We start from the raw sequence: 13,854 nt of genomic DNA, 5'->3' as shown, positions 1-13,854 counted from the left end.
AGCATTTAAAGATGCCCGAAAACAGAATACAATTTGAGTCACTTGAGAAAAAAAAACCAGCCAAATGACAAAAGTTGCAAAACATCATTTATTTTATTTTATTTTTAAACCTGACTGTTCCCAGTGTTCCCAGAGCTGGTCTGAAGGCACTGTTGGACATTTCTGGACAGTAATAACAACTTCCCGTTGTTTTAAGATTCCAGTTCTGGAGGTTATGATGAAATCAGAAGCTATAATATTTTAACAGGCAGAAACACACTGAGAGGCCAAAGCTCAATGCTGTCAGCAAGTCATGTCAATAGGAATAAATGAACTATTTGGAGTCTAAATAATTATAATAAAAATCAATCACATCTTTTCAGGATTTTTCAGAGTAGCAGGCTGCTGTTGTAGTTCAGTCTGATCTAGTTGAAGTTGCTACATGCCCTGATGACCTTTTATTTTAGCATTTAAGTTTGCAGCTGGTTTCTGTGACAAAGAAATCCATCTCAATTCAGACTAAAGCGAAGACACAGCTTCTTCCACAAACTCTTCTTTAAAAAATAATTTTTCACTTTATTTATTTTTGCTTTAATCTGCTTTACTGAAAACCACCCTGTATGGACATATTCAGTCATGAGACAACACTCACTGTTTGTTGTCTGGGTGGAGCAGAGTATATTTACAATAAAGCTGGTAACCAAAGAGTTTACTTCTGAAGTTCTAAACATGTTCAGTTAATTAGGTCGAAGTTATGAGCTGGAAATGTGCCCTGGGTGTACCCTGCCTTTGCCTTCTAAGCTACTGTAAATCAGGCTCCTGCATCCCCGAACAGAACAACTGACTTTCTGTTGAGGTACAGATTTAAATTATGTATTACAACACTTAAATATTAGCATCGCTTTTAAGTTGTCACTGTTATATTTAGCTGCGCAGTGCTGTTCATATGAACCAGTATATCCACTCCTACACAGCCTCTGGGTACGTTCGTACAGACAGGTGCTCCCATCAACAGACCAAACTGATTAATACATCAGTAACATCTGTGTTAAGAGACACGTACATCTTGTACTGTAGGACATTTACACAGCCACAGTAACATCTTTCCTCCTCCTCATGGTCATCTACGGTTCCACAAAGGACTGTGAAGCAGATAAACACTGACAGTCTTTACAAAAATCCAAAATCATCCAAACACTTCCAGGTTTCCTCTATCAAACAGCACATCATTTGGTGTCATTATGTGTAAAATCAAACAGTTGTAGTTTTGAAAGTGAAAGCTGGTTCAATTTGACAAAAAGATTTTGTTGCTTTTATGTCAATTATAAGTGCGTCTTTGTGATTGATGTCATTTGTCATTAGGCAGTTCAATTAGTGTAACAAAATAAATTGGACAGTGAGTGATATTCTATTGAAGGTCCAATTTAACATCTGGTCCACTCTGATACCTGCCTATCCTGATCACTATGTGTCATTTACTCTGACCAGTTTATAAATGTGACTATAAGCAGGTTAATGGACTGTGGGAGTGTTGCCAGATTTTTCAATAATTATCCTATTGCCGAGCAGAAGACTAGCATTAGAGAAAACACTATAGTACATTTATTTTTTTAAGTTTACTTGTTGAGCTCAATTTACAATTCTCTACAAGATCATCTGTAAAGGTTCTGGACTGGCTTCCTCATCCAGATCCTTCTTCTGGGTAGTTGTCTTTAGGTTATCAGATCTGCACCAGATTTTTTATTTTTCCATAAAAATTCCACTTTTTTGTCTATATTGCATAACCGACCCAAGCACAATCCACTTATCTGTAGATTTGGACAACATATGGCATATTATTCTGGTTTATGTCACCAAGTTCATTGTTTTGGGTTCTTGCTGTTCCATTTTGTTTGGTTGCAACAGAGGAATATTTAACTGAATCAACATGAATGCTCCACCTCCAACCCAACTATGCTGTTAATGTTCACATTTGACATGATGATGTAATACCTCTCTGGGGGCTTCTGGTGAGTCTTTTAACTCTGCTACTTCTTTAGCTACAAAAACCCTTCAAATGTTGCTAACGTGATGCTAGCTGATGTGAGACTGCTGAGACTGAGAAAGAAGGTAAAAAAGAAGTTTTAAAAGACACGCTGTAGTGATGTATCCTCAAACCACTGAGCATTCAACATGCTGCTTCCATCTTTTTCATCATTAGCAGCTTCCGTACGATGATGTGAAACCTCTAGTAACGTTTTTACAAAAACATGAAATATCTGTGACAACAGTATATTCAAATATCTCAAACTGGGAAACAAGATTTTATAACAATGCTGTCAGTTAACTAGACAGTCGTTCACCACCTTGCAAGGTTACAATTCCCGCCTTCTTTTGCAGCCAAATTTGTGTAGTTATTAGAAAAAAATTGGTGTATGTGGTAAACTTACCGAAACAACAAATTTAGCACCACAAACTGGTTTCAAAGCACAAATTCAAAATGCATTAAATTAAGATCTGCAGAATGTTTATATTCCTTTACCAACGTACCCTAGCCATTACAGAGGTGGAGTGTTATCATTAGCATGTGTGAGCAATTAACAAAACCTAATTCACATTTAAGTCTCCAGAGAGTTGCTCCTCCCACTGAAGTTGCATGAACATTTCTCTCATCCTTTTTAAGATTATAGCTCAACCAAAAGTAGAATTATTTTCTCTCACAGACACAAATCTCAAAACAGAATTTCTAGTACGATCTTTAAAAGTCCAATTAGAATGGTCCAAAAGATGGACTCTTCCTCCTGAAAGTCTTCCTCAGCTCTGTGAGGGGATTTCATCTCGTTCCGCTCACCCTCAGAAGCATAAGAGTCCGTATCAAATGGGTCCTGGGGCACCGTCTGATCGTAAAACACTCGCATTTCAAACTCACTCTCCAAGTAGGAGGGGTGGCCATAGATCCCGATGCCCACCGGCCGAGTGAAGTCCCCAGGCACCACCACCATGTCAGGACCACATGTGACTGACTGCAGCTTGTAGGTATCAAAGTTCGGGTGCAGGGTTTTGTCTGACACGTACAGGTCCGCGTCTCCTTTGAGGCTCTGCATGTGTAGGATGATTCTCCCGTCATGGTTCAGCCGCAGGTAGCTGTAGTTCCCGGCCCCGATGTGGCCCTGGACCACGTGAAGCAGCACCCACTCTCCAGGGATGCTGTTGTCCTCGGCGAGGGTCAGGAGGCTTGGGGCCTGGAACAGCAGGAGGGCGACAAGCAGCACACTGCAGCTCAGCGTCATGATGAAGGCATTTGTCAGTCAGTCACCGGACAGCCTGAAAAACAGGACCACATACTGATTAGAGAAACCGGTCAGATGCCACTCCCACAAGTTGAGAATCCAAAACTGTGCTGAATTTAGGGCAGGCGAAACAAAACCAGGGAGGCCACAATGAGAAACTAATATTTGATTGGCTATTAAAACCTGTAGGATAACTGGTCAGTCAAAGGGTTCTGAGAGACGAACCTTTACCAGGGACACCTAATGACATGTTCTATGTAATCTCCGAGAGTTTTAGCTTTAATGGACTAGAAGCTATTCTGACTGTGTGTATAGATCAAGTGATAAGCCCCACCTACAAAAAGCAGGTTGGAAGGAGAAACCAGAAAGTTTAGAGCTTTATCAACAGTTCATGATCAGATTTTAGTGTTAAAATGATGTATAATGTATAAATAATCCTTTTAAAATGCATCATGATGCAGACAGGGACGATGTTGATGTAGTGACATAATCAAATATAGTGTTGAAATATTTCTTCGTCATTGTCCGTCTGCTGCAGGACAATGTAGTTGTAAAATTCAAGAACAACGTCCCATCGAATTGTGGGGGTAAAAAGACTGACAGATAGGGCCTCCAAATTTCCTTGAACCCAGAAAAGGGACAGCAAAAACTGAATTCACTTTCTCAAAAAAGCAACCTGAGCCATTTTCCCCTCCATTTAAAAGAAGGCCCCAACATGACACAGAAATGCCTCACAAGCATGTTTTGGGACAATATCATTCTTTACATGTTATTTTCAGCACACCTTTCCATCCCTGCTACATCTGTCCCACGCAAGCATTTCTTTTCAACTGCAGGAGACAGTCAATGTTGGGCCTAATAAAATCTATTTAATATTTTCCAAATTCCATTTAATTTTTTTCCAAATTCCCACATATCTATATATTTTTTTAATTTCGTTGTTTTTTTTAAGAAATATTTCATCTTTTTTCCAGAAAACATAGGTTTTCAACTCCTGTGAGGAAACAAAATAAATAATAAGAAAACAATATTTAATTAATTAAACAAAAATGTAAGTCCGCATAAAAGTGTAATTTAAAATAGGGATGTTCCAATAGAACTGTTTCACTTCCGATGCGAAACCGATATTGGTCAATACAATACCAATATTGATGCGATATCAGCACATACCATACATATTTTGATTACTTATTTTGTAGTGTGGAATGTTAGAAAAGTAGGGATGCACCGGAATGAAAATTTGTGGCTGAACCCAAATAAAATATAAACGCTTGGCTGAATACCGAATGTGGTTAAGTTTTTCACTATTTTTTTTAATAGTGCATAAATAGCCTAGAATACATTTTTAGACATGTTTTTTTTAAGAAAGTAAATGTTTATTGAATATTGACAATTTTTAAATATTCCAGTAGCCTTTGCTTTAGGAAAAAAAAGCATAAGAAAGTTTTTCATTTATATTAGCCCTTCAAATAAAACAAAACATGCATAAAAAAATAAATAAAAAAAACCTAAAGTGCATTAAAGTTTTGCTACGGTGATATACATCCCTTTAGCCTCATTCAGACAGCCAAAGTCGAAAAAGTTTCCTCCCTCCCTTGTTATTCCACATTATGTAAAAACTCAACTTTAAATGAGCAAGTTGGATTTTGCCCACGTTGGCAGGTGACGTCACCTAACACCTCCTAGAATGTGAGCTCCTCCCTCTCCAACTATTTAACAGCTAAAACAAACACTGCGGTTTAATATAGAATATATATTGTACTTTATTGCCATATATGTAAATGCAGAGTGCACTACTGGACGCCCAAACTGCACTACTTTTTCTGCTGCTGATCGTGTTGGGAGTCACTACTTGAAGCCATGGACCCATTGTTTACACACATCAGCTGTTAGCACTCTGTGCTAATGCTACACCAGCCTATGCAGCGAGACCCGGTGTAGCGTAAGGAGGAAACGATGGGGATGTTTACAGATTCATCGCTCACAGCGCTAACAACGATTTGGTTGTGAAATTGGACGGCTTCCAACTTTTAAGCGGAAAGGAGAGAATCTGGCTGTGTTTGTGTGGAAAGGAGGAGCTGCTGCTGCACCTGCAGCAACGCGCACACACTTTTCTGACTCAAAATCACAGCAAGTTATTTGATTGCATCACATGCTACTATTCGGCCTTGCTTTTAACTCATGAAACCGAAGGCCGAATGTGGCTTTTTTTGCAATATTCGGCCAGATATATTTGGCCACCAAATATTCAGTGCATCCCTATAGAAAAGGCTTGATCAACTGATGTTACTCAAACAGAGAACGGTAGGTATGACAAACACTGACCCATTTATTATTAACCAATAGGTTACATACATTTTAACTTTCAACATAATATCTACATTATTCTACAATTGAATAAATATAATATATATCAGAGATTTTAGATGCAGTGCGATAAAATCTGATATTAGTTTTCTGGCTGATATTGGACAGGTATCCGATATCGGATCAGGACACCCCTAATTTAAAACCATGTATAAGCTACAATTAAAAGGTAGATGAAAATTGTACTGAATCTGAGCAGGTTTGTTGACTAAGTTTTGATAAACTTAATTTAAATAATCCTGATGACTTCATTCCAAACCGGAATGATTAGACAAAAATAAATCAACACAAGGATGCATCAGTTATTTCACCACTCGCGCCCAGAATATTCTACAGTATTAGAAGCTATTAAGTTATCATTAACATACGACAGTTATGACACCACAATCCCTGGTATGAGTGGTCTCGCCCACAGACAACTTTTTCTCATAGATCTTCTGTACAGTGGTTTTTTTGGCAGTCTTCAGGTGGCCGTTTCGATGTGTTTAGCTCAAGACCTGGAGGTGTATGGGGGGTGCCACGAAAGAATGGTCCCCTGAAATGACCCCAGACAAATGTCCTTTGCCTCACGATGACGCCGTTTCATTCACATTACGTTACTTTTCGTGTTTAACAGTGGATTCCGTTTTTATTGGTAGATTCTGTAAACGTGGAAATCATCGAGCCCTATCAATGCTCAAAGTGTCTCACTTTCTGCCAGAAAATGTAGACATGCTAATGTTGAAAAAGAGCATGTCCAAGCAGTGCAAGTCTCCAGGAACGTCTTAATATCTGTTCAAAATATGGTATGATTCCGATATAAAATATAATGCAACTAAAAATGTTGTAATGAAATGTAGGACTTAAGAAGACAAAAATGTGAAGTTTCCTTAGTTTGTATTATGTGGCAACGATCTGTATGTATGTAATAAATGTAAATATCTGGGACATTTCATCACTGATGGTGGTTTTTTCCGTCGCCCTTTCCGGCATGCAAAAAGACAAAAAAAAAAAAAAAAAAAAAAAAGTGACGATGTCATTTCTGCTCTGAATGTCAAAGTGAATTTCTGTGATTGCAACCATGTCGGAAATGAACTGAATAAATAAAAAAATAAATAAATAAATCTGTCAGATGATGTAGATATCTACAGACAGTGTTGCATGATGTATGCACAGGCTAATATGCTTGTACGTAAGTTTGGTGCATGTACAGCTCATGTAAAAAAGACATTGTTTAAAGCATACATGTACTGGATTATATACAGCACACCTATGGTCAATTTATAAACGAGCCAGCATAAGGAAACTCAATATAGCCTACAATGACTGTTTAATGATTCTACTGAAAAAGGCCAAAATGGAAAGTGCAAGTCATCTGTTTGTGTCTGCAAGGATCAAAACATTTCAGGCAACCTTGCGTTGTTTGATCCACAAATTCATTTGTCGCCTTGATGAGAGTACCAACATTATCATCATGAGCCTGGCTAAGGTTAAACTCAGTGCCATATGGTACCAGTCTGAACAGCTGTTTGTTGTAAATAATGGTGCTTCTCTTTTTCTTTTCTTTTCTTGATAAGGAAACGTATGTTTTCTGGACTTTTTCTACATAAGCGTAATGTGCCTGTGTTTTCACTGTGTCGGGATGGCAGAGTGGTCTAACTTAAAGATCCTTCCTTCCGCTTCAATTATTATTACTACTATGTTCAAATTCTGCTTTTGACATAGATATATATATATATTTTTTTTCATTCTTAAATATTTAACACAGCAAATTACATCTTTAAAAATACATATACAAAAAAAAAAAAAAAAAAAAAATTTTAGGGTATTTCCTCAGTTAGGGCTCAAATGAAAGGGTTAGCCTGGAAGCTAAAACTAAATTTGAGCTTTAAAAAAAAAAAAAAAAGAAACTTTTAGTCACCTGTCACGTCACCTAAACTGGCCAATGAGGGGCCACTGCGTACACGTCACCTGGTCAAGTGGTCTAAAATGGCCAATGAGGGGGGGCTCCTTACGGATAGAAGTGGAGTCGATTGGTAGTTTCCGTACGAATAGCCACGGCCTTTATGTTATTGTTTATATTCCTATTGAGCTGAAAAGGTCACACCCACCGGCATTATGCAGGTATGCCCAGAGTTAAAGCTAAATTAAGGCATTTATCTTTTTTCCCTTTCCAAAACATCGTATTGTATGGTTATCACAAGCTCATTTTCGTCTATCATATCGTAAAGTGTCTTTTGTCTCACCACTAGTTATGCTGTGTTTACTGGTTCGGCCAACTTCAGATCCAAATGAGTTTGTTTTTTTTTTTTATCTCCTCAAACTCAAGTTTGTTAAAATTAAAGCAACACCAGTCTGTCCCACCTCTTGGTTCACGTTATCTGTCCAGAGTGTTCACCATGTTTCTGCGTGACAGACCGACTCAGTTCCTTCCACTGGAGATAAAAATAACACCTCTGCAGACTTCGACCCTTGTTCCAAAGGACGCTGGATTCACTGCTGACTATACCTGTTTAATGCTTGTAGCTCCGGGTTAACCACCGACTGTACACACATTAAATAACACACCTTAATAACTCTGACGGGCTCACACTATCACGCTAACATGCTAACACCTAAGAGAACAACTACAACGAGCCGCACCAACAGGACTTAAAAACAATATGTTGTAGCGAGCTTTTTTTTAAATTTTTTTTAAAACTGATTAAAAAAGAAACTACTTTCTTGTGTGCTCTACTTAGCAATTAGCTGTTGTCGCTGTGCTAAAACAGTAGCCTCCTAAAATAGTTCGTTAGCTTCCCGAAGCTAATGCAGCTCACTGTCTGCTTGAAACCAGCTTCCAACGCTTAGGCTGTAGATCATTAGAACACGGTAACGCTTCATAAACATACACTATTTTGTTATTAAATTGAGGTAATTATAAAAGTCACTATGCACTCACACTGCTGTCGTTTCCTCGGCTGCATATTCACTGACTCAGCCTCAAAGTTTACTTCTTCAGGCTCACATTTAAGAATGGTTCAATCAACGTGACGCACAATGGCGACACCTACTGACCAGGAGGCTGTGATTGGTTACCCGATTTTTTTTCGTATTGTCAATCAAGTGAGAATCCATAACTCATTATCTACACTAGTAGCTAACAGTGCCCTAATTCAATGTTCCAACCCTTTTAGTCTTGTGTACACTGTATCTTACGTACCCTGTCATATTTGTTTTATGCAGTTAAAAAGAGGCGTATTTTGTTTGTGTCAAAAGTAATAGTAATCAAAAATGTAAGCAATTTGTTCATGTTTTCCTGGCATTATGGCTTTTATTGTGATTTGTAAAGAGTTGTATCAAAGGTTATTGTTGAGTGGGGGACCTTTTCTACAATCCACATAGATGAAACCCTACTTATTTACTGGCCTATTAGAAATGAGAATAATTGGAAACTGATAAATGTTTCCATGTACATCCTGTAATCTGCTCACATGCCCCTGTTCGAAAAATACTGAGGTAGAGTCCAGTTACAGAATAGCAAACAGGCTGAAAACATTTAGAAATAACTATTTTAATTTCACTTGATTTAGGCTGAACAATAAAAATGGATGACAATGGTGTTCATCTCCCCCTTTTCAGGTTGACAGGCTGAATTTATAACTTGCAGAAAAAACAAAGCATTGGAAATCTTAGTGACAGCCTCGGCCCAAGGGTCATATGTTTTAAAGTATGCGTTACGCATTGTATGAAAGTTGCATATAAAATAAAAATTATGTTCAGGTGCTTTCAAAGATGATCATTTAAACCTATTTACCTTAGTGTGCAATTGGTCACATTATACTTGTAGTTTTGCTTGCACCAAGGGGCATGGGTAATTAAAGTTTTTAAAGTAAGTAAAATGTACAAATCTATCCTTTATTTCAGTAGTAGCCAATGTAGGGAGGCAAGCTCAGGATAAAGGATGTGATGTGTCTCAATCAGTGTTGGGAAGTAACGGCTTACATGTAATAGCATTGCGTAATCAGATTACAATTTATGAGTAACTGTAATCTGTTACAGTTTAAAAAGTTGGTAACCTGATTACAGGTACATTGTTAAAATCAATAGATTACACAACATTACTTCTCAGTTTTGCAGGTAAACATGGCAATGCAATGCAACTTTTTCCAGAAGCCAAAATGTCATTATAAAAAAAACTATTTGCATTGTAGTAGTTTTCCTTACAAACCAAGTCCGCCATGATGTGCTAACATGGTTGTTTGAATAGACTAGTAGACTTCACACATTATATTTAAAACAGATGATTATTATGTGTGTGTAATTACTGTGAAGGATGTTACCTTCAGCACCTATAGAGGATGTTGTATTTACAATAGTCCTCTTTATTCTTCTCAACAATGACTGCATTCCTACACTTACAAAATCAACTTTATGTGGAAGTAATCCAACTAATCAGATTACAGTACTCAAATTTAGTAATATGTAAAGGGATTACGTTACAAATTACATTTTTGGGCATGTAATCTGTAATCAATAACTGATTACATTTTGAAAATAACCTTCTCAACACTGGTAACAGTTGACCTGAAATAGTTTTTACAGGAATGTGCACGTGAATATCATGTTGACGAATAATGTGCCTCAGTGGCAACATACAGTGGGGCAAAAAAGTATTTAGTCAGCCACCAATTGTGCAAGTTCTCCCACTTAAAAAGTTGAGAGAGGCCTGTAATTTTCATAGGTATACCTCAACTATGAGAGACAAAATGAGAAAATAAAATCCAGAAAATCACATTGTATAATTTTTTATTTAATTTAGTTGCAAATTATGGTGGAAAATATGTATTTGGTCAATAACAAAAGTTCATCTCAATACTTTGTAATGAACCCTTTGTTGGCAATGACAGAGGTCAAAAGTTTTCTGCAAGTCTTCACACACTGTTGCTGGTATTTTGGCCCAGATCTCCTCTAGAGCAGTGATGTTTTGAGGCCGTCTCTGGGCAACACGAACTTTCAACTCCCTCCAAAGATTTTCTATGGGGTTGAGATATGGAGACAAGCTAGGCCACTCCAGGACCATGAAATGCTTCTTACGAAGCCACTCCTTCATTGCCCGGGCGGTGTGCTTGGGATCATTGTCGTTCTGAAAGACCCAGCCATGTTTCATGACCTTGCTGATGGAAGGAGGTTTTCACTCAAAATCTCACGATACATGGCCCCATTCGTTCTTTCCTTTACACGGATCAGTCGTCTTGGTCCTTTTGCAGTGAAACAGCCCTAAAGCATGATGGTACCACCCCCATGCTTTACAGTAAGTATGGTGTTCTTTCTCCTTCAAACACGACGAGTTGAGTTTTTACCAAAAAGTTCTATTTTGGTTTCATCTGACCATATGATATTTGCCCAGTCCTCTGGTGGATCATCCAAATGCTCTCTAACAAACTTCAGATGGGTCCGGACATGTATTGGCTTAAGCAGGGGGACACGTCTGTCACTGCAGGATTTGAATCCCTGGCGGCGTAGTGTGTCACTGATGGTAGCCTTTGTAACTTTGGTCCCAGCTTTCTGCAGGTCATTCACTAGGTCCCCCGTGTGGTTCTGTGATTTTTGCTCACAGTTCTTGTGATTATTTTGACCCCACGGGGTGAGATCTTGCGTGGAGCCCCAGATCGAGGGAGATTATCAGTGGTCTTGTATGTCTTCCATTTTCTATTAATTGCTCCCACAGTTAATTTCTTCACACCAAGCTGCTTACCTATTGTCGATTCAGTCTCCCCAACCTGGTTCAGGTCTACAATTTTGTTTCTGGTGTCCTTTGACAGCTCTTTGGTTTGGGCCATAGTGGAGTTTGGAGTGTGACAGTTTGGACTGTGACTGTTTGAGGTTGTGGACAGGTGTCTTTTACACTGATAACAAGTTCAAACAGGTGTCATTAATACAGGTAACAAGTGGAGGACAGAGGGGCCTTTTAAAGAAGAAGTTACAGGTTTGTGAGAGCCAGAAATCTTGCTTGCTTGTAGATGACCAAATAGTTATTTTACCGAGGGATTTACAAATTAATTCATTAAAAATCCTACAATGTAATTTTTTTTTTTTTTTCATTTTGTCTCTCATAGTTGAGGTAAACCTATGATGAAAATTACAGGCCCTTTTTAAGTGGGATAAATTGCACAATTGGTGGCTGACTAAGTGCTTTTTCGCCCCACTGTATGTATGAAAAATAAAAATGAAATAATCAAAAGTAGGTCTACAACAGAGCCCTGAGGAATACCATACCTAACCAGAGCTATCAAAGGTGGAGCAGCCCACAACAGTGAAAGGACAATTAGATAAGGCAAGACTGGAAATCTGGCTCATGGGCACTCATTGTTTTACAATCCACGTCAGGGGTGGTGAAACCCAGTCCTCGAGGGCCAGATTCCTGAGATTTTTAGATGTGTCCCTGCTCCAACACACCTGAATCAAATGAATGGCTCATTATTATGCTTCTGTAGAGCTTGATGATAACATATTGGTTTCAACCAGGTGTGTTGGAGCAGGGACACATCTAAAAGTCTTAGGAATCCAGCCCTCGAGGACTGAAGTTTGCCACCCCTAATCTAAGAAAAAAGAGTTTCAGCCAGTTTCAGATAAAAGTTGCAATGTTTCCTAAATGGTCAAAAACACTTTCCTCTCATTCAGCGCAAATATTTAATCTGACAATTTTGTTTCTTCTTTTTTATCTCTTGGGAAAAAAAAAAAAAAAATGTATATATATATACACACTTTGTCATGTATGTTCAGGTACATACAGTACATTACATTCTTTGTATGCATTTAACCCATCCATGAGGAGCAGTGGGCAGCCACAGTGTAGCTTAAAGGACTTGCTCAACATCCCACAGTGATGGCCCAGGTGAGATTCAAACCAGTGACCCTCCGACTACAAGCCCGCTTCCTTAACAACTATGGCACCGCTGCCCATGTGTGAGGGAAGTCTGTAAAAATCAAAATTTAACATTTAAGTCCAAGTCTAAATGATTTAATTACCTACCAATGAGCTGTGAGTGTCAGCACTGCTTCACCAATCCACCTGCTAGAAACAACTGAAAAACACCCTGTGGAAGACATTGTTTGTATTATCAAGTTCGACTTTATTGGACTGCATATTTACATTTGCCTTGGCAACACTAAAGTCAAAGCTGTCCTGTTTGACAGCCTTTTTCCTCTTCTTCAAAGTCAGAAGCACAAAGACATTCCACATCTTGAACTAAGATCAGATTCATCCCCAAAGACAAGAAAACATGAGACATCGCTTCACAGTCCACAAACTGGGAGGCAAACACTGCCCGACACTCTACACACACACACTTCAAAAAATGTATATCAGGTTTTAACAACCCTCCGCACTGTAATATAGGCCGTCTGCATTTTTCTGTGTAATGTAAAATCTTCAACTCGGTGAGTGACAAATCACAATTCATTCCCAATGTGCTCAGGCGTGTGCAAACCCTTAACATATCAAAATCATAACATAATGATTTCATATAATTTTTAGAATCCTTTTTCACTTTAATAAACACCAACTGCTGTTATCAAAAAAGAAATATAACAAAAAAGGGATGACTGCCAGGATGTTTCCAAAAAAAGACATCAAATTGTAAATTCTATATAGATATACTCGCTCAACAAGTCTGCATATTCTGTCACATTAGATACATTTGACGTTATGTGGACTTCACCTGTCATTACTTCAGTGTATTTCACAATAAACCACAAACCAGTGCACCTGTTTTAAGGCTTCAGAGTTGGACTGCAAAGTCAAAGTGGATCTGTCGGGTCTGCTGGGTCCGTTAACTCTTAAGCCACCCGAGGAAGAGGCATTTCCTTTTGTTACTTCAGAGTGAAAAGGCCTCGGTGCAAGTAGTGTTGTCATCTTTTTAAACTTGTCACTCTACTTCTTATATAAGATCATCTCAACATTTACATCAATCACTCACTGCATCAGGCCAGGGTCTTTGTTTGATTTCAGGCTCTGGCCAGAGAACCTGGATGGTTCACATTTATGGTGAACGTATATTAAACAAAGTCCGACTGAACACAACTCGGGTTCATCTGTCTTGGGGTGGTTGGGAAGAAACAGATATTCATCAAAATTTCCATCATTTCTTCTAGAGGATTAAAAAAAAAGTTGCATTACACAGTTTACAATGTAGTACCATGCTGGTGCGGCTCGTCCATCATAACCGCTCAATCAGCTGCAGATTACTTAATCAGTGTTCCCAGAGACAACACATGC

The 13,854-nt window shown here is 38.4% G+C and overlaps 1 protein-coding gene across 1 annotated transcript; it reads right to left on the bottom strand.

The window, feature by feature from the left end:
• Positions 1-569: 569 nt before the first annotated feature.
• Positions 570-8,625, bottom strand: c1h6orf120 (chromosome 1 C6orf120 homolog). Its single transcript, XM_028443646.1, has 2 exons — positions 8,536-8,625; positions 570-3,282 (listed from the first exon to the last, which is right to left on the bottom strand). Exon 2 carries the CDS (start codon positions 3,246-3,248, stop codon positions 2,691-2,693), a length of 558 nt encoding a protein of 185 aa, XP_028299447.1. The 5' UTR covers positions 3,249-3,282; positions 8,536-8,625; the 3' UTR covers positions 570-2,690.
• Between the last annotated feature and the right edge of the window lie 5,229 nt (positions 8,626-13,854).

Source organism: Gouania willdenowi, chromosome 1 (genome assembly GCF_900634775.1).
Source record: "Gouania willdenowi chromosome 1, fGouWil2.1, whole genome shotgun sequence".
Lineage (NCBI taxonomy): Eukaryota > Metazoa > Chordata > Actinopteri > Blenniiformes > Gobiesocidae > Gouania > Gouania willdenowi.
Note: the sequence above shows the minus strand (reverse complement) of the source record. Positions and strands in the feature narration are given on the sequence as shown.

Excerpts from the sequence above, each read along its gene's own strand:
- c1h6orf120 (XM_028443646.1), bottom strand. The coding sequence starts at position 3,248 with ATGACGCTGAGCTGCAGTGTGCTGCTTGTCGCCCTCCTGCTGTTCCAG.